Source organism: Rhinoraja longicauda, chromosome 8, assembly GCF_053455715.1.
Source record: "Rhinoraja longicauda isolate Sanriku21f chromosome 8, sRhiLon1.1, whole genome shotgun sequence".
Classification (NCBI taxonomy): domain Eukaryota; kingdom Metazoa; phylum Chordata; class Chondrichthyes; order Rajiformes; family Arhynchobatidae; genus Rhinoraja; species Rhinoraja longicauda.
The window spans coordinates 26,785,154-26,809,842 of NC_135960.1; the positions used below are offsets into that span (position 1 = coordinate 26,785,154).

At 39.0% G+C, this 24,689-nt stretch overlaps 1 protein-coding gene across 1 annotated transcript; it reads left to right on the forward strand.

The window, feature by feature from the left end:
- The first annotated feature begins 539 nt into the window (after positions 1-539).
- On the forward strand, positions 540-24,419 carry insig2 (insulin induced gene 2). Its single transcript, XM_078403458.1, has 6 exons — positions 540-710; positions 7,489-7,819; positions 9,098-9,222; positions 9,601-9,767; positions 21,083-21,182; positions 22,465-24,419. Exons 2-6 carry the CDS (start codon positions 7,570-7,572, stop codon positions 22,504-22,506), a joined length of 684 nt encoding a protein of 227 aa, XP_078259584.1. The 5' UTR covers positions 540-710; positions 7,489-7,569; the 3' UTR covers positions 22,507-24,419.
- Positions 24,420-24,689: the final 270 nt, after the last annotated feature.

The window sequence follows — 24,689 nt, forward strand, 5'->3', positions numbered from 1 at the left end:
CACGTCAGGCAGCATTGGTCATTTTAGTGGATGTCAAGGGTTTTTAACTAATCAATTTACCAATTCAAATTTTCTTGGCTCTAAGTATAAAATTAAATGTCTTTTCAATTATATTGAGGATACAGTAGAGTTCTATTGTTTGCAAATGCCTAATCTCTGCTTCCATTACTTTTTAAAAAGTAGGACAAACATAAAGAAATACAGCTCGTGGAGGAGAAATTAAAATTAACAGAGAAAGCAAAGAAGAACAGTTCATTAAGTATGATCAATTGGCCTGATACAGAGTGGATCTCTAGTGCAAATATTCAATCAGTAACATCCAAAGTTTAAAGATCACGAAGTAGCAACTCTTCAAGAAATAGTTATAAATGTCAACTTATCCAAGAAGTTGAACAAAAATATTTGTTTGCAAACATTTTATATACGAAGAAATCGCAGAGTTGTGTAGCACACGGAATCTGCTTACTAAAATGGCGCTGAGATTTACCCATGACCTACTAGGGTTTTGAGAGTCGAGTGGTCTATCTTGCTCCTCTAGTATCTTTGGTACGCAGCGTGTACGGGTGCGTCCCGCAGCAATGGGGTTCGGAGACCAGTAGCGGCGGCGGTTGGAGGAGGGAGCGCGGCCTTGTGCGATCTTGTGCACCGTCGGCAGCCCGCGCCGCTGCAGGGGCGGCGATAGTCCTGGCTCGCTGCGCCGCTCGCTTCAGGTAAGAGTCGCTCGCAGAAGCCAGGCTTGGGTATGGCTGTGTGCGGCCTAGGCGGCAGCTGGGTGGGATCGGGCGGGGAGGCTCTTACCCACCCAGGCCGGGGGCTCTGGATGAGCCGATTCCTGTTATCACGAAGGAAATCTTCTGTCTGCTTTATTTGATTAGTTTTACTGCTAAAGCTGCTGCTAACCCCCAGTGCCCCGTTCAGTTGAATTCCTTCCGAGGTAGCTTGGAGTTTGTACGGCCATTGTTGGTTATGCACGGGTGGCTGAGACTGACCTGTTCCACAACTGCGACAACACACCTTCCACGATGGGCAGAAGATAGATACAAAAAGCTGGAGTAACCAGCCGGACAGGCAGCATCTCTACTGGAGAGGAGGAATGGGTGACGTTTCGGGTCGAGGCCCTTCTTCAGACCTGAAACGTCGCCCATTCCTTCTCTCTAGAGATGCTGCCTGAAACGCTGTTACTTCAGCTTGTTGTGTCTATCTTCGGTTTAAACCAGTATCTGCAGTTCCTTCTTAAACATTCCACGATGGGCAGTCCCGACAGAGTGTCCCAGACACCTGCTCACACCATTGGTCTATCATCCCAAGCACCCATAGTGGCACCAGCAAATATACAGCCTGGAACACGTTGCAGCTGATATTCATGTTTCAAAATTAAATTTTATTCATAAATTGCGAAAGTAAAGTCACCTGAGCAGAGATGCCGTGGCTCTCACAGTACAACTGTTTGTCTGTGTGACAGCTGGTGCGTTGTGGGGAAGTTAAGTAATGGGGATTGTGCAGGCAGTTGTGAAGCAAACATGACTGATGGCAATCTAAACAAAACTCATAAACAATTTAACCTAAAACTCAGCACGGTAGCGAAGATGTACTGTATTATCAGAGATCTTGCCCACATGAAAATATCAAAGTGAGTGAACTTTAAGGAATTGTTACTGACTGAAGAACAGGAAAGACTTTTCCTAGGATCCTGGTTTATGTTTCATTTAAACATTGACAAAGTAATGCAAAGTGACAGTTCCTTTTTGTTTACTATCCAATAACTACAAAAGCAACATGATAAATGCTTTTGGTAATAATGAAAATGTGATTTTTAAATACAACTTCATAAAGTTGGCAGAATTTTATTATGATTAACCACAAAATCATTACAGATGTAATACAAGACACTATTATAGCATTCATTAATGTGCACTGGGAAGGGGGAGGGGATAGAGAAGGGAAGCAAGAACTACCTGAAGTGGGAGAAGTCAATGTTCATAATGCTGGGGTGTAAACTGCCCAAGCAAAGTATAAGGTGTTGTTCCTCCAATTTGCGCTGGGTTCTCACTCTGACAATGGAGGAGGCCCAGGACATAAAGGTCAGATTGGGAATGCGAGGGGGAGTTGAAGTGCTGAGCCACCGGGAGATCAGGTTGGTTGAGATGGACTGAGTGGAGGTGTTCAGCAAAACGATCGCCGAGCCTGCGCTTGGTCTCGCCGATGTAGAGAAGTTGACGTCTGGAACAATAGATGAGGTTGGAGGCCGTGCAGGTGAACCTCAGCCTCACCTGGAAAAACTGTTTGGGTCCTTGGATGGAGTCGAGGGGGGAGGTAAAGGGACGGGTGTTGCATCTCCTGCGGTTGCAGGGGAAAGTACCTGGGGAGGGGGTGGTTTGGGTGGGAAAGGGGAGTGGGCCAGGGAGTTTCAGAGGGAACGGTCTATGCGGAAAGCAGAAAGGAGTGGAGATGGGAAGATGTGGCCAGTGGTGGGATCCCGTTGGAGGTGGCGGAAATGTTGGAGGATAATTTGTTGTATGCTACGCCTAATAGGGTGGAAGGTGAGGACAAGGGGGACTCTATCCTTGTTACGAATAGGGGGAGGGGGAGCAAGGAGATATTGAGGCGACCCCAGTGAGAGCCTCATTTATAATGGAAGAGGGGAACCCCCGTTTCCTAAAGAATGAGGACATCTCCGATGGCCTTGTATGAAACACCTCATCCTGGGCGCAGATGTGGCGTAAATGGAGGAATTGGGAGTAGGGGATAGAGTTTATACAGGAAGCAGGGTGGGAAGAAGTGTAGTCAAGATAGCTAGGAGAGTCAGTGGGTTTGTAGTAGATGTCGGTCACTAGTCTGTCTCCTGTGATGGAGATGGTGAGATCCAGAAACGGTAGGGAGAGTTCGGAGATGGTCCAAGAATATTTAAGAGCAGGATGGAAATTAGTGGTGAAATTGATGAAGTCAGTGAGTTCTGCAGGGGTACAAGAGGTAGCACCAATGCAGTTGTCAATGTAGCAGAGGTAGAGTGTGGGGATAGGGCCAGTGTACACCTGGAACATGGATTGTTCGATGTACCCTACAAAGTGGCAGGCATAGCTGGGGCCCATGCAAGTGCCCATAGCTACGCCTTGGATTTGGAGTAACTGGGTCAGGTAGCATTTCTGGTGAGCATGGATAGGTGACATTTTGGGTCAGGACCATTCTTCATAGTTACTCCAGCACTTTGTTTTTTTTAAATGTTAATCAGCATCAGCAGTTCCTTGTATCCACCCCTTTCTAATGAAGTTTGCAAAGCAATCTTGCCTTTCCTTTAGGCACTTTAGATACCTCTGAATTTAATATTGAGTTCAGCAAATTCAGAGTTCTGAACACAATGTTCAATTCAACAATTTTGGGAATTCACTTGCTCTGTCTATATCAGAACTCATTTCTTGATTTTGTTTTAGTTCTGTTTTTCTCTCCATTAGCAAAAGCTGACCTGCTGGGCATGTTCTACAGCCCTGCAGTTCGTAACATTTTTAATTCCTTTCTGTTTTTGCATTCTTACTGCTCTTATTTTGGTGTTTTTGGTCATTCTCTCTCTAACTGCCCCATTAATCCATTAACCAGACTTCCACAATTTTTCCCATTTCACAATCCTACCGCATGTAGGATTCTTTTTTCACACATGGTGCCTGACTTGCAGAATATTTCCAGCGTCTTCTGTTTTACATTTCAGTGACCTGTGGTATTTGTCATCAAAGGTCTTAAGTTCTGATGGTCACATGATTTTCTAATGTGAATTATTTTAATTTACCTCAGATAGTCCCTGCTTTCTCTCTCTATTCCCACCCCCTTTCCAGTTCTTCCACTAGTCTTCCTGTCTCCAACTACATTCTATCTTTGTCCCCTGACATCAGTCTGAAGAAAGTTCTTGGCCTGAAATGTCACCCATTCCTTCTCTCCAGAGATGCTGCCTGACCACCTGAGTTACTCCAGCATTTTGTGTCTACCTTCTTTTAATTATGATTTGTGTTCTGTGTTAAGCTAGAGAAGAAATGTTTGTTGTTGATAGTGGCTTAAAATGGCAATAGAGGTTTCATGCTGAAATGGCTGTTAAGGATAGATAAAATGCAAAGTGGCAACTGGTAAATTAAAGATTATGAAATAATAGATAAGCTTTTTAAAATTTAACTGGGTTGCATTATTGATTGAGGATGTCACAGCAGTGGTCAGAGATGACAATACTAATGGTTTGTCCAGTGAGGCTATATGGGTGTAGCTGAGGAATAAGAAATAGGATGATCACCTTGTTGAGAGTGTACCACAGGCCCCCAAAAGTCAACGGGAATTAGACGAGTAATATGCCAAGAGATTGCAGGTAGCTGCAGGACTAATAAGGTTGTCATAGTAGGGGATTTTATCTTTCCCAATATTGACTGGGACCATCACAGTGCAAAAGGTTTAGACGAGGCAGAATTTTTCGAATGTGTTCAGAAAAGTTTCCTCGGGCAATATGTAGAGGGCCCTACACAAAAGAGGGCAACATTTGATCTAGTCTTAGGAAATTGGGAAAGTCAAGTTGATGAAATGTTTCGTTTATTATTGTCATGTGTACTGAGGTACAGTGTAAAGCATTTTTGTGTGATATGCACTCAGCAAGAAGACTATACATGATTTTTATTTTGGATGAGCTTTTTCGGACCACAAGCACTGTTCTATTAGGTTTAAGCTAGTTATGGATAAAGAAAGTAAAAATTCTAGAACTTAAAACTCTAAACTGGGGCAATGGCAACTTTGATGGTATTAGAAAGCAGGGCTGTGGAGTCGGAGTCGTGGAGTTGGAGCAATTTTGGTGCTGTCGAAGTCGTAGTCGGATACACAAGAAATCAAGGAGTTGGAGTTGGGTGTTTTGGGTATCGACTCCACAGCCCTGTTAGAAAGGACCTCACTCAAGTTGATTGGAGCAGATTGTTTGAAGGAAAAAGAACATCCAGAAAGTGGGATCTTTTGGATCTTTTGCTGACATCTTTCTGTTCGAGTGAAGGGCAAGGCAGGTGGGCATAAGGAAGCTCGGATGATGAAAGAAATTAAGGCTCTGGTCAAGGATAGGGATGAGACATGGGGCAGGTACAGGCAGCTGGGACCAAGTGTATCCCTGGAGGAGTTTCAGGAACTGAGGAGCATGCTAAAAAAGGAAATCAGGTGAGCAAAAGGGGGACAGGAAGCAGCTCTGGCAGATAATATTAAGGATAATCCCAAGAGATTTTATGTACATTAAGGGTAAAAGAGTAACAAGGTAGAGAATAAGGACCCTCAAGAATCAAAGTGGTTAACTGTATGGAGCCTCAGGAGATGGGTAAGATCATCAAAGAGTGTTTCTTCTTTATTTTTACTGTAGAAAAAGGTGTAATAACTGGAGAATTTGGGGCAGTGAATGGAAGTCAATCTTTAGGGCAGTCAGTATTGTGGTCAAGGAGATGCTGAAGGTCCTGACTAGGATGAAGATGGACAAATCACACGGGCCTGATCAGATATAACCAAGAACACTACCAGGCTAGGACTTTATTCCTCGGAGCACAGGAGGATGAGGGGTGATATTGTAGAGGTCTATAAAATGATGAGAGGAATAGATATGGTAAGTGCACAGCGACTTTTACCCAGAGCAGGGGAATCAAGAATCAGAGGACATAGTTTTAAGATGAGGGGAGAACGATTTTGTAGGATCCTGCGGGGCAACTTTTTTTACACAGAGGCTGGTAGGTATATGGAATGAACTGCCAGAAGAGATAGTTGAGGCAGGTACTATCACAATGTGTAAAAGTCATTTGGACAGGTACATGAATAGAATAGGTTTAGAAGGATTTGGGCCAAATACAGACAGGTGGGACGGGTGTAGATGAAGCGTGTTGGGGAAGTTAGGCTGAAGGGCCTATTTTCATGCTGTATCGCTCTTAGACTCTAATATTTTGGACAAAAGATTATACCTTTAAAGGTTTCCTTAAAACAGCTAATGATTATTTGCCAATATAGTCCAAATAAATATTAAATAATTTCAATATAGTACAGTTGGGTTTAGATGAAGAGCCTGCTACAAAAGCGAATTAGTTCCCATGTTATAAACTGAACATAAACTTTTGAGACCTTTTTTGAAGATTTTCATGTTCTTGTCAGTGAATTACACAATGTATCTCAAGAAATTGCAAAAGGCAGTTTTCTCCTATTATTTAATACTTTTGGGTAAAAAGATTCATCAGTCTGAAACACGAGACATATTTGAATAAAAATGTGTAGCAACTATAAATATTTTGTCCTCTTGCTGATGATTTAGACAATAGACAATAGGTGCAGTAGGCCATTCAGCCCTTCGAGCCAGCACCGCCATTCAATGCGATCATGGCTGATCACTCCATTCCAATAAAAAGACAAAGTGCTGAGTAACTCAGCGGGTTAGGCAGGATCTCCAAAGACGTACAGGTATGTAGGTTAATTGGCTGGGTAAATGTAAAAATTGTCCCTAGTGGGTGTAGGATAGTGTTAATGTACGGGGATCACTGGGCGGCGCGGACTTGGAGGGCCGAAAAGGCCTGTTTCCGGCTGTATATATATGATATGATATGATATGATCTCTGAAGAACGTGAATAGGCTTAATTTCAGTTGGGTCCCTTCTTGTAGGGGGGAGAAAGTTGGAAATGTGATGGTGGGACAAAGTCTGGCAAGAGATAGGTGGACGCAAGTAAATGGAGTTTGATTGGCAGACGGGTACAAAGGTTACAGATGAAAATAAGTCAAAAGGGTATATGATAAGGATCGGAGAGAGGTGGAATGTGAAGTCAAAGGACGGGATAATGGTGGAAGTGGTTTAAAAGATGTTTTTAGACCTCCACTGACAACACCCCTATTCTCAGCAATTTCAGGTGTATGTGTAACCAGAGGTTGCTCTTATCCCTTGCCACCATCCAGGGACCCCAATGAAGTAACAATTCACTTGCACTTATCTGAAACTGGTGAAGTCCATCTGGTACACAATGAGACACCAAAATCAGATTGGGTGACCACGTTCCACAGTTCACAGGTGCAACCCTGAGCTTTCAGTTGTTTGTCCCTTTGAGCATTCTTCCTGTTCTGACTTGCATTTCTCAGTTTTTTTGCATTTTGCTTTGTTTTGTCCTAATCGCCCGTGCCATGTTGTCAACAGAATGGCTTCATTAACAACTACCACCATGGCACTCTTGCCCCGACCTATGAGATATTCCCTTTGTGCATTCCAACCCTCCCCTCCGTAACTTCAATTTAGAATTTAGCCCCGATTAATGATCTTAAATCTGAAATGTGAACTCCTATTCCCATTCTATTGCTGCAGCTTGATCTGCTGAGCATTTCCAGCATCTGAAGTTATTTTCTTAATTTTCACTTGTATTAAAGTTTTTATTGGAAATAGATTATGTAGTAATAATGTTTTAATGTAATTTGTTGTAGATTATTTATTGTGGTGATTGTGTAACATATGTTTCAATATCTGATAGGTTGCATACACGATGTTGAATGAAGAGGAACTACTATAGCTAGCATCTTTGAGAAGGCAGAATTCAAATACATTTACATAAATGGCAGACGAGGAAAGAAACAAAACCACAACTGTGCAGATCGGACAAAGCCTTTACCTCTCTGTCATCACAAACCAAAACATGAACTTGTTTATTCGGGGAGTGGTCCTATTTTCCATTGGTGTGTTCTTAGCACTTGTATTGAACTTATTGCAGATACAAAGAAATGTTACTCTTTTTCCTCCTGATGTGATTGCCAGCATTTTCTCATCGGCGTGGTGGGTTCCGCCATGTTGTGGCACAGCATCTGGTAAGTAATCATCGATTTTGTTTTTATGAACACATAAATCAGTGTTAACAAAGCTTGTTTCACTTTCACTTTCACTTTGTGCTCACTCACACTGAACCACATGGTAAACAAAAACTAAACTTTGTTAATGTTAATGTCGTAATTGAAGTTATTCCACTTCTCATTGTTGTGTTTTTATATGTGGGTATATTTACATTGTTAGTCATAGAGTCATACAGCATGGAAATAGGTCCTTCGGCCAAACGTGCCCATGCCCACCAAGATGCGCCATCTGAACTAGTTCCATCTGCTGTGTGTGGCCCATATTCCTCAAATTCTTTCCTATCCATATACCTGTCCAAATGTCCTTTACATCTTGTTATATATAGTACTTGCCTCAACTATCTCCTCTGGCTGTTTTTTCCATATACCCATCACCCTTTGTGTGGGAAAAGTAGCCCTTCAGGTTCCTATTAAATCTGGTTCATGATTCCCTCATTCTGGTTAAAAGACTCCGTGCGTTCATCCTATCTATTCCTCTCATGATCTAATACACCTCTGTAAGATCACCTGGCCTTCAAGGAATAAAGCTCTAACCTGGCCATCCTCTCCCTGCAGCTCTGACTGTCAACTCCAGGCAACATCATTGTAAATATGACATAATTGTAAAAGCAGGACAGAACGTCATAAGTGTGGATATTGTGCAAATGAACCAATTCATCCCTGCATACAGCAAGCCAATCACAATTATGCCACAAAATGCCTGGCTAACAGGAGCGCCTCACCATCTATCCTCACTGTCCAATGGCATTACCACTACTGAGTCCCCCCCCCATTAATATCCTGGGGTTGACATGAATGTAGCCTGTTGTACAGAATGATAACATTGGTGATCTTGTTATCATTAGTAATTCAGTTTGGTGACATGAGGAACTTTAACAGACTAGAGGAAAATGAAACAGTAGGCAAACTGCTGCTGATAAGAAATGTGATTTGTGTGTTTAAAGTAAGATGAAGAATTGCAAATGTTCATTCCACTGAAAGAAATTTCAAGTGTTTGAATCTTTGACATTTGAGATCCTAGATTTTAAATTTTGTAAAATGCATTGATTAGTTGAGACGGTAATTAACAACATGGTGGTATTAAATATTGCTTATAATGTGTATCTGCACTGTTAGCTGAATGCATGATTGCTGAAATACTCTTTTTATTTGTGCTTTAGTTAATGTTGAATAAAATGTGTGGAAAAGTATGCTATTTTTGGTCATGCAAATCAATGCTGTTTTTCTTTTTTGCAGCTGTGATTGGTTTGCTTTACCCCTGCATTGACAGCCATCTGGGTGAACCCCACAAATTCAAAAGAGAATGGTCCAGTGTGATGCGGTGTGTGGCAGTTTTTGTGGGTATAAACCATGCTAGTGCTGTATCCTTTCTCTGTTTGACAAACTACAAAATATAGATTTTTTCTTTTTCTTTATCTTTAATTTGAAAAAGATTTGGGGAAAAAAAAGATCCTATATTCTGATATTCTATTTATAAAGTTTTTGTCTTGTCGTGACAAGAATCCAAACATCAATAAATATTCATTCAAAGCATAATTATTCCTAAACTAAGAACTGGTTGGTTAGAAAATTCAGGAACATTTCTTTTGGTGAAATTCTTAAATGCTCCCTGTATAACTGTAGTTCAACATAGAAATTTTATTTGGAAGAGGTTTTTGTAGGCATTTCTTTTATGGTTTAATAATGAAGTAAAATGGCATTGTTGAATTCTGTTTCAAACCTTAACTATTTTCTTGTAGAAGGTAGACTTTGCCAACAATATGCAGCTGTCCCTAACCTTAGCAGCACTTTCTATTGGATTGTGGTGGACATTTGATAGATCTCGAAGTGGCTTTGGACTTGGAATTGGAATTGCTTTCCTTGCAACATTAGTCACGCAGCTTTTAGTCTACAATGGTGTTTATCAGTAAGTATAAAGGAGAAAGTTTAAATATTGAATTTTCAAAGTATGTTTTTCCTGTGGACATAACTTGGTTCATGTTTCTTTTGCCAACAGTGTATTGTATAAAACTAGATCATGTGCAGATGTTTTGGGTTACTTCAGTAAACTTGATATCAGGAACTTTTCATCTAAATGTGACGCTTAAACTAATATTTTAATGATTTGTATACCTTGGTTTATAATTAAAATTCTTTAAGATGAGAATGTTTACATGATGTAGATAGGGGGTCATTCTCAGATGTATGGGTTGGCGCAGATTGTGAAACTTGCTTGGTTTTTCAGATCTTCCCTGAATGATTGAAATTGGAGGAAGAACTAAAATATTTATTGTAAAATGTTCTGACTAACAACAAATTGAATTCATGAAGTGCTTTTAACATCAGTAATATTAAAGCAGTTTGGTATGGATGCAAGGAAAAAGTAGACGGTAGACACAAAATGCTGGAGTAATTCAGTGGGACAAGGCAGCATTTCTGAAAAGAAAGAATGGGTGACGTTTCGAGTCGAGACCCTTCTTCAGACGTTTCAGTCTGAAGAAGGGTCTTGACCCAAAATGTCACCCATTCCTTCTCTCCAGAGATGCTGCCTGTCCTGCTGAGTTACTCCAGCATTTTGTGTCTACCTTTGATTTAAACCATCTGCAGTTCTTTCCTAGGAAAAAGTAGCCTTGCCAAATGTTTAGCCAAGAGATTTGATTTTGCATTGATGTAAAATGAATTGTAAAGTTGGAATTTAAGAAATTATAATGAAAGCACTGTAGAAATATCAGAGTTCATTGGTGATTAAAAAAAACGATCTGAAGTAGGCTCAGAGAAGGATAAAAGCATAGTTTGACAGCTATTTTGCACAGATTCTATTACAGTTCTGAATTAAAATGAAAATCCTGGAAATAGGCAGCAGGCCAGAAAGCACCATTGGAGAGAGAAACAGAGTCCATACTTCAGGCACACATTTCACCAGAACCAATTTAAACAAAAATGGTTCAAATTGCAGAGAAGTAGATAGAAATATCTGGTCCCGCCCTTGCTATATCACAAACTGAGGGATAGGGAAGAGGATTTTTTTTCCATCTTGAACTGTGGATGGGGATGATGGGGAGAAGTAACTGATATGGGGACCGATGGAAAAGATTTGACCTATATTAAGGAATGGGAGAAGAATCATTTTGAACCATACAGTGAGGTAGCATGGATACAATTTCTAATAGGTGGAGAGAGGAATGGGTGAGAATTGTGAAGTGGATTCATATAATAGAAAAGAAAGCATTTGGTTGCAGATCATATAACTATCTTTGGTATCAGGTCATCAGTCTGGTTTTGATTATATTTTGATAGAAAGTAGGAGACTGCGTCCACAAGATATTGTAGTACGGTTCCACAGTATCTCAGATGAGTTTAAAAATTGGGCTTGTTGTAGAGGAGAGGCAATAAATGGAATACTGCATATTCTAATCATTATTGGTAATACAGAGAAACTCATTTTATTTTTCTAGTGGATGAAACCAAGGTAAAGGGGTACAATACATTTTAAACCCAAGTTACCTGGAATTGGGTTTGCAAATAATCTTTCATGAAAGAGAATGGAAACCTGGAACTTTGTCTTGTGATAGGTATTGAAATGTATGGTGCAAAGGGATGTAAATGGAGTTGAGGAACAAATTGGTAACCTTTGCAGAACAGCTTTGCAGCTATATGGCCTCAATTTGTTTCTGTGCACAATGTAATGCCAGCAGATAATATTGTTAATCGGTCATAAATTGCCTCGTGGTATTATAAATGGGTTTTTAAAAATTCTATATTGTATTAGGTAAACACAGATTACACATTGATTGCATTCTTCTTGCTAAGCCTTCACATCTTAAGAAAAGCTCCTTCACTAAGCACAATATTAATTGAACCATAAAATGGTTATGGCATGAAGAAGACTGTTATCAGAGTAACTCGGTAGTTACTCTGACTTAATTTAGTGTGAAGTATTATCCCCATTTTGGTTTCAACCCTTTTATTATTTATTCCAAACAGTGACTCCCCCCCCCCCCCCCCCATTTGCCGATGCATTCTCATCTTGTACAATCTGCCATTTCCCAAGGCACACTGGCCTACATCACAGCCTTTCTTTCATCCTGAAAACACCTTCACTTGAACTTCTACTTGCTGTTTCCATGGTTTTTCTCCCTGCTGTCTCTACCTCAGCTCCCTCCCCATTGCAAAATTAATTAAATCCTACTCAAAAGCCTTTGTAAACTCGCCCACAAAGATTTTGGTCTTGTTCCTGTTGAGATGCAATCAAACTGGCTTTTAGAGAATTCATCGTTCCAAGAAACTAGAAAATTCAACATACCTTTCATGATTTTTATCATTTTTTACAGATGCACCATAGATAGCATCCTATCTATCCAGGTGCACCACAGTATGACAACTGCTTTGTCCAAGATTGCAAGAAATTGCTGAGAGTTATGGATGCAGCCTGTCCATAAACAAACCAACCTCCTCCCACAGTGACTCCATCTGTACTTCACACTGCCTCAGGAAAGCAGTTAACATAAATCAAAGATCTCTCAATCCACTATCATTTTCTCATCCCCATTTTCCCGTCAGATAGAAGGTATAAAAGCTGGGAAACACGTAGCTTTTATCAGACTCTTGAATGGTCCTCTTATACACTGATGATGTATTCCCAATCATCCAATCTACCTTGTTGTTGCACTGGTGCTTCTCTTTATCTGCAGTTTCTCTGCTGCAACACAATATTCTGCTCGCTATATTTTTTCTCCTTCGCACTACCTGTTATACTTGTATGGCTTGATTGTACTCGTGTATGGTATGATCTGGCTGGATAGAATGCAAACAAAGCTTTTCACTGTCTCTTGGTACATGTGACAACAATAAACTAATACCAAAACCAAACTGTTCCAATTTCTTGGGATGCTTAAACTGTCCTTCCTATGCTGTTTCTCCAGCCACACATTCATCTGTTTTATTTTCCTTTTTCTACACAGATTACACGGCACTGGTAGCAAACCGGATATTGTTATTGTGGACTTGTTTTTTTTAAACTTCTTTCCTTGCTTTAAACTCTGTCTCATTATTCTGTCCATTTCATTTAGCATTGTTGATATGAGCTCTAGCCATTTGCCTTCCCATTCAAGATGTTTTTAAGCTAATCAGTGGTAGCCTTGACCCTAGCACCAACATCTCCTTATTGAGTTTGGTCTCGTTGCGAGTTTGGTCTACAACCACAGAAACACTCATCGTTCTCCTTATTGTTGAATCCCCAATTGCTCATTCATGTTTCATTTTTCTCTCCTGTACAGCTGAGCCACTGGCAATTCACCACTCCTGACTTTGCCTGCACACTGAGGGTGACACAGTGACACTGCAAGAATTGCAAATGGCTCTCAGCTTCAATGCCCAGATTACAGTCTAACTTCGGGTGATGATTGGAGTTTGCATTTGCTCACTGTAATAGCATGGGTTACGACAGTGTCTTCTGGTTTGCTTCTGAATCCCAAACAGGTGCTGGTTGTTAGGTTACTTAGCTACTGTCAATTACCCCAAATGTAACTGGCTAGTAACTGGCTAGTGGGAGAATATGGTGATGTTATGGAAGTGAGAGGGAATGGATTTCTGAGAAATAATTGTGAAGTTGGATTACTCTGAGAGCTGCCATATTTGTGTTTTTAAAAAAAAGGTTAATGTATGGTTAACCATTACCTCCAAAAGGGAAAATCAGTTAGCAAATGAGATTTACTTGCACCACCTGCCTGCACCCACTTCCATCAGTCTGTCTGGTCGTTACCCACACTCTCCCTTCTTGCTTGTGCGTAGGCTGTGATGTGACTACCTCCCGATTGTGCTATCCACAACATTGTTTTCCTACCTTTGAGTGAAGCTCAGCCTAACTCTTGACTCTTGGCCAAGTATGTACACGTACAAGGAATGTGCCTTGGTGCTCCGCTTGCAAGTAACAACATGAACAAACAGTAAACAATTAAGAATAAAGCATAAAACATTAAAACATTAAGAATAAAACATTATAGTTTGAACATGTGAATGAAATATACCAGAGCAAAAAGAGGCTACGGACTTGGTTATTAAGTCGCGAAAAAAAATCTGTTTTTATGTCTGCCTGTAGTGGCTTTGACCGGTCGCCTTCCAGAGGGAAGTGCTTCAAAGAGTTTGTGGCCAGGGTGAGAGGGGTCAGAGATGACCTTGCAGGCTCACTTCCTGGCCCTTGCAGTGTACAGTTCATCAATGGGGGGAAGGTTGCAGCCAACAACCTCCTCAGCTGATCGAACGATTTGTTGCAGCCTCTGGATGTCGTGCTTGGTAGCTGAGCCAAACCAGACCATGATGGAGAAGGTGAAGGCAGACTCTATGATGGCCGTATAGAATTGGATCATCATTGCCTGTGGCAGATTGTGTTTCCTCAGCTGCCTCTGGAAGTACATCCTCTGTTGTGCCTTATGACTGGAGTTGATGGTGGCCCCCCATTTATGGTCCTTGGAGATGATGGTTCCAAGGAACTTAAATGACTCCACAGATGTGACTGTGGTGTTGTTGATGGTGAGTAGGGGGAGGGGAGGGGGAGCTCTCCTAACGTCTACTATCAATTCCACTGATAAGAACATTGAGCTCCAGGTTGCTAGGAAGGCACCAGGATGCCAGCTGTGTCACTTCCTGTCTGCAGGCAGATTTCTCCCCATCCTGGATCAGTCCAAATGACATTTATGGATATCTTGAGAGGATCCAGCATGGGGGGACCACCGTGAGGGAGGTGGGGGGAGAACAAAGGACATTTGGGGAGGGGGGGAGAACAAAGGACAATGGGGACCCAGCGTGGGGGAACCGCTTTGGGGGGAGGCAGGGGGAGAACAAATGGAGGAGACGGCGTGCTTTGTAACTTTGTCAGCGCCGCAGGTGTCTACTATTTGTATATATTGGGTACGCAGCAAAGAATTTCACTGTGCTGAGTCACATGTGACAATAAAGTATTCCATTCCATAATGCGGTCAATTGCAGTAACCTGGTGCAATGGGGATAGCTGAAAGTACTGCTGCCACATTATTCTCACTTGTATTCTTTAATATACAATGCAGGCAATATACAGGATAAGTGATGCTTGCTTACGTTAATGAATCTGATAACATTTTCATCAAATTTTGTTCACAATTTTTGCAATGATTCAGACGAATTATAGCTTATGCCCAAATGCAAACCTAATGTCTTACTTCCTGTTTGTCCCTCACCTTGCATTGCGGTACCTTTTAAAGACCCTTTAGAGTACATTCTTGTCCTATTTAATCATTATCAGTTTCGGGTTGCTCCCGGGAGGGGGGGGGGGGGGGGAGGGAGGGGATGGAGGAGGGGAGGGGGAGCAGGGGAGAGGGAGCAGGGGAGTGGGGGAGGAGGGAGTGGGGAGGAGAGGGTGCTGCACCAATGCAGGAGATGCAACCCTCGGGGTGGGGGGGGGGGAGGGAGGGATGGGGGGAAGGGGAAGAGGAAGGGGAGGAGGAGAGGGTGCTGCACCAATGCAGGAGTGGTTTGGGCCCAACGGGTCCACTTGGTCTGGGTGAACCGATATAATCTGGAATTGAAGGTAGACACAAAATGCTGGAATAACTCAGCAGGACAGGCAGCATCTCTGGAGAGTCTAAAGTGTTTTGAACCGAAACATGACCTATTCCTTCTCTCATGAGATGCTGCCTGCCCCGCTGAGTTATTCCAGCATTTTGTGTCTACCTTCGATTTCAACCAGCATCTGCAGTTCTTTCCTACACATAATCTGCAATTGAATACATTTTGCCAAACAGGTTTTGAAAAGTGAAATCCAAAAATAAAATTTTGTGTCATGCTATTTGTTTTGATAAATTTCAATGGTTTAGTGTTTAAGAAAAAACTCTTGTCTCAATTTGTTGCCATGCCAGATTTGATGCTAAAATTCAGGTCCTATGATTCATATGGATTGTATTAGTGATATAATGGCATGTGTCATTGTGCAGCATGAAATTGTTTTGCTTAATCTCCCACTAATTGTATTATCACCCTAAGATTAAAAAGTGCATTTTCATACTGTTAGCACTTTACAATCAAAAGTAAAATTTGTAAAGAGTGCAGTTATGTTTTGTTATTGTGGCTCATGTAGCTAATTATTGCAGGTATTTCAGATAATCTAATTGCTTCATTACCCTTGATAATGAAACGCAGAGCTGTAAGCTTTGAAGTTTTTTCTGTAGCAGGAGGCTGAGACTTCAAAGGTTTTGCTGCCACTTCCAATAAAAATTCTGTCCATTGGGAAAAGAGTGGGAAAAAAGGTTTGGTCAAGGGTGGCAGAATGCGTAAAAAAAGTGATGCTAATATTTTTGGAAAATATTTTCCACATCGTTCAGTAAGATAATTTTTATGTTGTGTTAATTGTGGACAAAAAATTATTATCACTGAATGAATTGATCTAGAATCTATATTCACATTTAATGTAATTTTGATAATTTAAGATCTCTGTTCATACATCTTCTCTAAGTTATAAAGATACCTGCACATAAAAAACAAATTTACAAAAGGTACAGTAAGAATGAAAATAGGTTTTTTACCCAAAGTAGAGTTGTCTGTTAACAGCACTCAAGTAAGTAGGCTCGCTTGGAAAAACATTTAGCAGCTTAGGAAAATAATTTGACTTGGAAAAATTAATAAATCACGAGACTGCAAATCATGAAGCCTCAAGGACATTTAGTAAGTAGCAAGACAAACTTCTTCTCGGAGACATATGAAATTTTGCTTTTTATACCCTGATCCAATACTTAGCTTAAAACAACACAGTTGACTTTTGTAGATTTAAAGAAGCGCCAGCGTATTGAGTGTATAAATGCATGCTGTGAGTGAGCTCATTGGACTTCACCTCGAATCAGAATCTGGAATGGTGCCAGGACCTTCTAGTTCTCTAGGCAAAGCCGCCGCTAAGGAGTCCCCAGCATGTGGCAGAAAGGCACGAGATTCATTGTTTAGTTGTTTTGTTTCAGATTTATTCTTGTAATGATTCATTTTTAATTTTATATGGTTGAAGTGTTCTTTCTCTATCTTTCATCTGAATCCTCAACCTGCTTTTATCTTTACAACAAATTTGATGACATTGATATGTCAAAAATAATTTTTGGTGGATATCAAGTGGTTTATTGCAACAATAATTCTCAATTGTATTTTAACCACTTCTAAGGATAGGAATAAATAATTATAATAGCCCATTGTATAGAAAGTACTTGTAGATCTAACACAGTCCACTAATTAATATTGCCCGAAGGGTTTGGGTTTTTTTCCTTTATTGACTTGGGGATTTTCTTTCAAAATCTTGTAGAGCGATGTAAGAAAACTACTTTAAAAAAATGCCTCGGTTATCATGGTGTGTGGTAGATTTCATGAACCAGTTAGTCTCCTTTCTGTAAAATTTATATTCTGAAAATAATTATTGTAATTTGTTGTCAAAATCCTGTCTCCTGGGGTAAATATGTTACTAATTTATGTAAAAACAAACCTATAGATGTAAGATTAATCATGCAATTGTTCTGCAGTAACAGGTTTTGAAATCAAAACCTACTGGTCATGATGGTTGTGTTAAATTAAAGCATTTAGGTTGCCTGGTTACATTCATCACCAGTATTTAGATCAATCGACTTTTCATGTATTTTTATGTACAGGCCATATTTGCCATCTACTTCAATAGTTACAAATCAACAGTCATCAGTTGAGAAAAGAGCCAGAGCAAAATTTACATTTAATAGGGAGGAAAAAAAATCATAGGTGAAACACATTCACCTCCACGTCTGAAGTAATAAATGAAAGTTGATGCCGTGATTTACACTGACAGAGTGCCGGTACCAGACAACACTTTTGCTGTAACTGTGTTGGGGCTGGGGGGGGGGGGGGGGGGGGGAAACTGAGCTGCAGCTGTGATTTTGACCTATGTACTGAAATAGAGATCATTAATAAATCGCCCATTACCCTGAAGAACTTCAGTATAATGTCAAGGGACTTTAAAAATCTCAACCACTTTGTGCTAAGCATTGTCCAGCCAGTGGGGAATTTTACCATTAATTTCCATTGACCAGTATAAATGGGTGGTACCCTTGTCATGTGTTGCCTCAATGCTAAGCATCAACAAACAAATTTTTGTGAGTGAGTATGCCACATTGCTGGCGACACTGTCCATCATTTTGCTGATGTTTGAGAATAGATTGCTTAGATGATATTTGACCAGATAGGATGTACCTTAGTTTTTGATGGCAGCATATTCCTGGACAATTTTCCATATTGTCGGCTCTTTGTCAGAGATGCTGCTGTATTGGAACAATTTAGCCACACACAGTGCAAGTTCTTTAATACAAGTCTTAAACATCGCACCGGGATGTTTTCGGAACCAATATCCTTTGCATGCAGTGCAGTCAACTGTTTCTTTATCACTTGCATTGTATTGATGCAAGTTGGACTCCTGTAATGTTGGGGACTGCAAGAGGTGGAGAAGATAGGAGAGACCACTAATGATTCACTCTACAACTGGGTAGTTTGCAGATGCTTCAACTTTGTTTTTCACATACATCATGGTATTCACATCATTAAGGATGAGTTTGGCTGTTTAACTCTGCCTCCATATGTGAATAAAACATGTATCAAATACAAATGAAATCTACTCCATGGTTAAAAGTCAACAGAAAAGTCAATATATCACAATTTTTCTCTTGATTTCCATGGTAATAAATATCAATTTGAGTCAGATGGAAATTGTTTGGAAATCTACAAAAAGAATGAGGGCAAACCTATGAAAATTAGTTGAGCAGAACATTTTCACAGTACACAGTAATGAAATTAGGAACCCAAATTAGGAAATTGGCACCTCAATTTGGCACACTTTCTATAGATGAAAATTTTCTTAATTTATCACAGTGGAAAATGCCAAATTGTTTCAAAATAGGACAGCCGTCTTCAATGGTTAAATGTTCACGTTATAGTAATGACTTTATAATATATTTATTTCAGTAGAAAATTGCAAGCATTTGTGTCCGGTGAGAAATATGAATGAAATGGGAAGAGGTTAGAATGAAATATTGAACAAATATGAGAACAAAAATAATTGGGGAAATACATAATCAATGTGAAAATTAAGTTTTGATGAATGTTTCAGACCTGAATCAATATTGTTTCTCTTTCCATGGCATTCTATGTATTTCCAGTATGTTTTTCAGATTTACAGTATCTGTAGTATAAAATATATATAATGTGTTATCAACGTTAAATAAGGGGAAGAACAAAAATAATTGGGAGGTTGAAGAGAGGACCCAATATTCGGGCGATATAGACAAGGTCGAAAATGAATTAAAAGGAAACTTTCTTGCCTGCACTCAACGTGCAAAACAAAACTGCACTTCATGGAGGAGGGACAGTGGCATGCAAAGGCAAATTACCATTGAAAAGATGGTGGTGTTGGGATGTTTTTAGGTGGATAAATCATTTGGGCCTGATGGAATAAATTTCAGCCTGCTATGAAAGGCAAGGATGGGGATTTCCGAGGCTCTGACAGGAATTTTCAAATCTTTGGCCACAGATGAGGTGTCAAATGACAGGTGGAAAGCAAATGTGGTATATTTATTCAAGAGGGCTGCAGAAATAGACCAGGTAATTGAAGGCCAGTGTGTGCAACATCAGTATTGGAAAGGAATCCAAGGGCAGGATTAATATGTAATTGGAGAGGCTAGGATTAATCAAATTAACAAAGCTTTGTTAAAACAAGATCCTCATTGATTAATTTGGGGAGTTTTAAAAGTAAATAAGTGTTAATGACAGTAGTGCAGTTGATGTTGTCTGCATGGACTTCAGTAAGGCCTTTGACAGGGTCCCATCTGGGAGATTAGCCCAAAAGGTAAGAGCCCTTGGGATTCAGGGTGGTTCAGCAAATTGGATCTGGAATTGGCTTGGTGTTAGGAGAAGTTGTTTTTGTGATTGGATGCCTCTGACTAGTAGTGTACTGTGGGGATTCATGCAGGTGCCCTTGGTTCTGGTTGATTACTGCGCAAACACCTCATAAATGGTTATCTCCTGCAGGTGGGAGTGAGTAGAGTAGTGATTAAATTTTGAAGTGGGCCTTTTTGACCAAGTTGAGGAGATCTAGTTGCTCAATCCTCTTTTTAAATGACTTAACATGCTGTTTGTTATGCACAAGATAGGATTAATAAGTTTGCAGATAGCATAAAGATTGATTTTGCATTAATGGGGAGGGGAGTCTTAGGCAAAGGAACAATATTGAGGAATTGGCTAGATGGGCAAAGTCCAAAGGTAAACAGTATTTCATCGAGAAATATGGGGTATTATGTTTTGGGCGGGTTATGGAGATCATAATACATGTAATGAATGTTAGGAACCTAGGAAATATTGAGCAGCGGGGGCAGTTTTGTGTACACGTCCAAGGATCTCTGAAGGTAGCAACACCGATAGATAAGGTGATAAAGAAGGAATACAGGATATTGACTTCATTAGCCAGGGTACAGAATGTATAACAGACTTAGAAGAGATTTGACAAAGAATCTTTTCACCTAAAGAATGATTGATATCTGCAGCATAGCACACAATAAAAGTTTTTCAGTGTACCTACGTGACAATAAGCTAAACTAAAACACTGCCTGAGCAGCTGGTGTAAGTAGGTACTCTTGCAATATTTAAGAAATATTTAGATGAGCACAAAACACCATGACGGAGAAAGCAGTTGGCTGAAAGCTGAAAAACGGGATTAATGTAGATAGGCACTTGATTGTTGGCATGTGGACACATTGGGCTATTTCCGTGCTGTGTGAATCTGACACCTTTGAAAACAGTTTTTATTCATCAGCACAAATTAAATTCCGTGAGCAGGCCATATTTATTAGGAAAGGCAAACAGAGTTCATGCTTCAGGCTTTTCAATGGAATCATTAACTATGGTTTTCATTCTCCACATACTGCCTGACCTGCGTGTTTCCTGTTTTCTCTTAATTTAAATTCCTAATCAATTTTTTTATTTCAATATTTCTTCAGAATTGCTTTCTCAGAATTAATTAATGTGCTTGTAATATTAATTTTGTTAGTCATGTGGTTATTAAAAAATGATTCATCCTTACCAATAAATTCAGAGTGGCAATTATTTATAGAGGGATAACTATGGTTTCTTTTCTGGTGCACAGCTGTTTTACATTATTTTACATTAACATTTTATGTCAATTGTATCTTAGAATTCTAGTTTTGCTTATTATATCTTGTTTTGCAGATATACATCTCCAGACTTCCTGTATGTTCGGTCTTGGTTACCTTGCATATTTTTTGCTGGTGGAATAACAATGGGAAATATAGGACGCCAGTTAGCAATGGTAAGTTAAGAATATTTATATTTTAAACAAATTAACTTCTTCCAAGCTCCAATAAATTGGTCAACTTGATTTTATTTAGAGAATTGTTTAGCTTAGTTTATTATAGTCAGGTGTACTGAGGTACTGTGAAAAACCGTTGTGTGCTATCCAATCAAAGAAAAGACTATACACGATTACAATCCAGCTGTCCACAGTGCCCAGATAAAGGGTACATTCAGTGCAAGATATAATATTGAAGTCCGATAAAGCCCAATTAAAGATAGTTCAGGGATCTCCAATGAGGTAGATGAGAGATCCGGACCACACTCTAGCTGATGAGAGGACTGTCCAGTTACATGATAACAACTGGGAAGAAAAACTGGCCCTGAATCTGGAGGTAATTCAAATTTCTGTAGCTCTTGCTTAATCGGAGAGAGGAGTCAGTGACCAGGGAGAGACTGGTCCTTGATTATGCTGGCAGCCTTGCCAATATTGACTGTTTGTGATTGAATTTTCAAGGGAAAGAAAACTACCCATTTTCACTTTAACCGGTTTAATTATATCAAAGACCACTATCGACCCAGGTTAGGGAGATTCAGGATCTTGTTCAGGAATGATGGAACAAGGATCTACGATAAAAGGTGTGAAGTTAAAGATAAAGGAGCTATAATGGAATAATAAAAAAACATCGGATTGTTCTGGAAGAAATAAAAGCAGAATCACTGTTTGATATTGTTAAAGTTGTATCACGATAATAACATCGTTAGCCCAAAATTGAGGTACTATTTCTTGAGCGTGTGTTGAAACAGTATATGATGATGTTGTTGTGGTAAGGAAAATTAACTCTGGTGTCTACATACGTGGGGTCAGTTTTGGGGATTAAGTGGGGGTGTTCTACAGTGCTTAACAAACTTAAATAGTCATCTTGTTTCATCCAAGTCGTTAATATGATGAAATAAAACTGATCCCTGGGGAACACTACTTATTACATTCTGCTGCACAACAGAGCAATTCTGTGGCAAAGCGCAACACAATTGAAAGTGAGACTACAAAGATAGATAAAGCTATGGCATGCAACCATTCCATTATCAAAATAAAAATTAAATGAATTAAATAAAATCCATATTCGAGTAGATTGCAGATCTATAGGTGGTAGAACATTGCCAGCTTTTCTTTTTGGTTTTATATTCCTTTTGAATTTGTGGAGCAGATTTTGAGTGAAAGTACATGAACTATTCATAAATCAGTACCTCGGGATAACGTATACCTGTGAACCATTGTCTCTTTATATTTTTTTCTGCAGTACGAGTGTAAAGTTATTCCAGAAAAACCTCATCAAGATTGAAGTAATATTATGGAAATTTGAAGATTTCAAATAGACAATTGGAAATCAGGATGATATGCCAAATGAATGTAAAAAGCTGTAAATAACGGTTCCAATATAAAATTGCAGAAGCTGCAGTTTTGTTTATTCGTATTCACTCTCGTACATGAAATGCAATCTGTGATTGCTGGTGGTATAAAATGTTTTGTTAGAACCCATTGTGTGAATAATATGTGCAAGACAGTATATCTATGTGCAACTCGACTCAATTTTAGTACATGGGAAATGTTCATATTTAGAAATGTGTGATACCCATATGCAAATATAAATATACATATTTAATCTGAGCAAAAAAAAAAGTTTTTTTACTCATTTAAGATGCTCACAAAGCAGTTATTCAGTTAGCCTAATTTTTAAACGGGTTTTTTAAAACTCAGTTGTATTTTCTTATTTCCCCATTTGGAATGGTCTGTTTAGGAAGCTCAAGAGATTCAACAAGCTTTACATTAGGTAGAACGTTATTCCTGATTTTCAAGATGTTTACTATATGAATTATATTTTTTGCCTTCGATGGAATGTAATATCTAAACCTTCTGGCTCATCCCCATTTTTAAGAGTCCTGCTTGTAACAGAAATTTTATTTTACTGATGCATAAACTGCTTTAACCAATAAATATATACATACACAAATGTGTGATGTTAGGAAGCAATATGCCATTTATTGTTGCTTCAAAACATTGTGAGCTCTGTGATTTGCCTAAATCTTGGAATTCTCTTTCAGCTTAAAAAGGATATTTTGTGAAAAAAATTGAGAACTCATTTGCTGTATGTGATTTGTTTAGAATAAAGAAAATTAATTTGCAGTATAAGCATCTTTAATGAAAGCCAAATAAATTAATGAGTTTCAGTTCAACTAAGGTATTTGTAGTGCAAATTATTTCTTATTATTCCGTGTTTTCATCCATATAAAAAATATATATAATATCCAATTTTAAGTGGGAATAATATAATTTGACTTGGGTATTGTAGACTAATTTATTCTGAATATTCCAAAATATCTTTCAATAAAGTTGGCTGCTGTTGGCCCGAACAAAATATTTTATTTTTAAACCTTAGAACACAACGTTGCTTTACTTTTAGCAGTAATTGGCAAAAAAATTACAAATGTTCAATTAAGACTTTTGAAAAGAAAAGCTGCCCAATTGCTAGGATTGTGGAATGAATGTAAACATCCTTGGGATTTTTTTTTTCTATCAACTATTCTCTACAGAAATGTGCTTTCAACATGTGTAAATCTTGTATTTTATTACATCTAAAACGGTAAGACTAATTATTTGCTGATGTATTTATCCTGCATTGTGCAATACCAAAATTTGAAGTGTCAATTGATAGGATTTTTGGGTTAGCAGTTACATGTTTGGAACCTCATTAATGCAGTGCATTTGGTCACTTTAACTAGAATTAAATAGCTGACTGCAGATTTCTATTGTGTTTTCATAGTATGCTCATTCTTCATGTTTTCAGCTTTAAACTATTTTGAACAGTTATGCCAGATTTTGCCGAGCAAAACGGTGAAAAATGATATTTTTTCAGTGTATTATCACATTACTGTTAAAGCTGCCAGGGTTTTATTTTGTCAATTAAAGTACAATGATCGAAGGGTTCAAATACCGAAGCATTTCACATGCATTTCTGATCTGAATGGAATATTAACCATGAAATCCTTTGACGTTGTTTATGATGTATTTACTTTATTTTTCTTTTGCTTGTATGCAAAAAAAGAGCTAGAGATTCTGTTAACCATTGTGAGTATGGGTATGGAAATTAAGAGGGAAATGTATGATACTTAAAAAAATAAAATTACATATTTTTCACAATAAATGATAATGCTGCATGTATGTTATGAATGCAAAACTCTGTTTTAGGAGAAATATTTGCCTTTAAAGTCTGACTTCATTAAAGTTACAGAAACTAATCTTTAATCAGGATTCACTATCAGTTGAATAAATGTTGAGTTGAATTGAATACATTTTATTAGCCAAGTATGTATACATACAAGGAATTTGCAAACTCCAAGGAGTTTGCCGACATGTCATCAAAGTAAGTCATTATTTTTGCTTTTCAGATTCATTTCCCTCTTTTGTCAACATTAAATTATAAACTTGAAAGATGGATTGGCAGAACCCAGTTACAAAAGGTGCAAC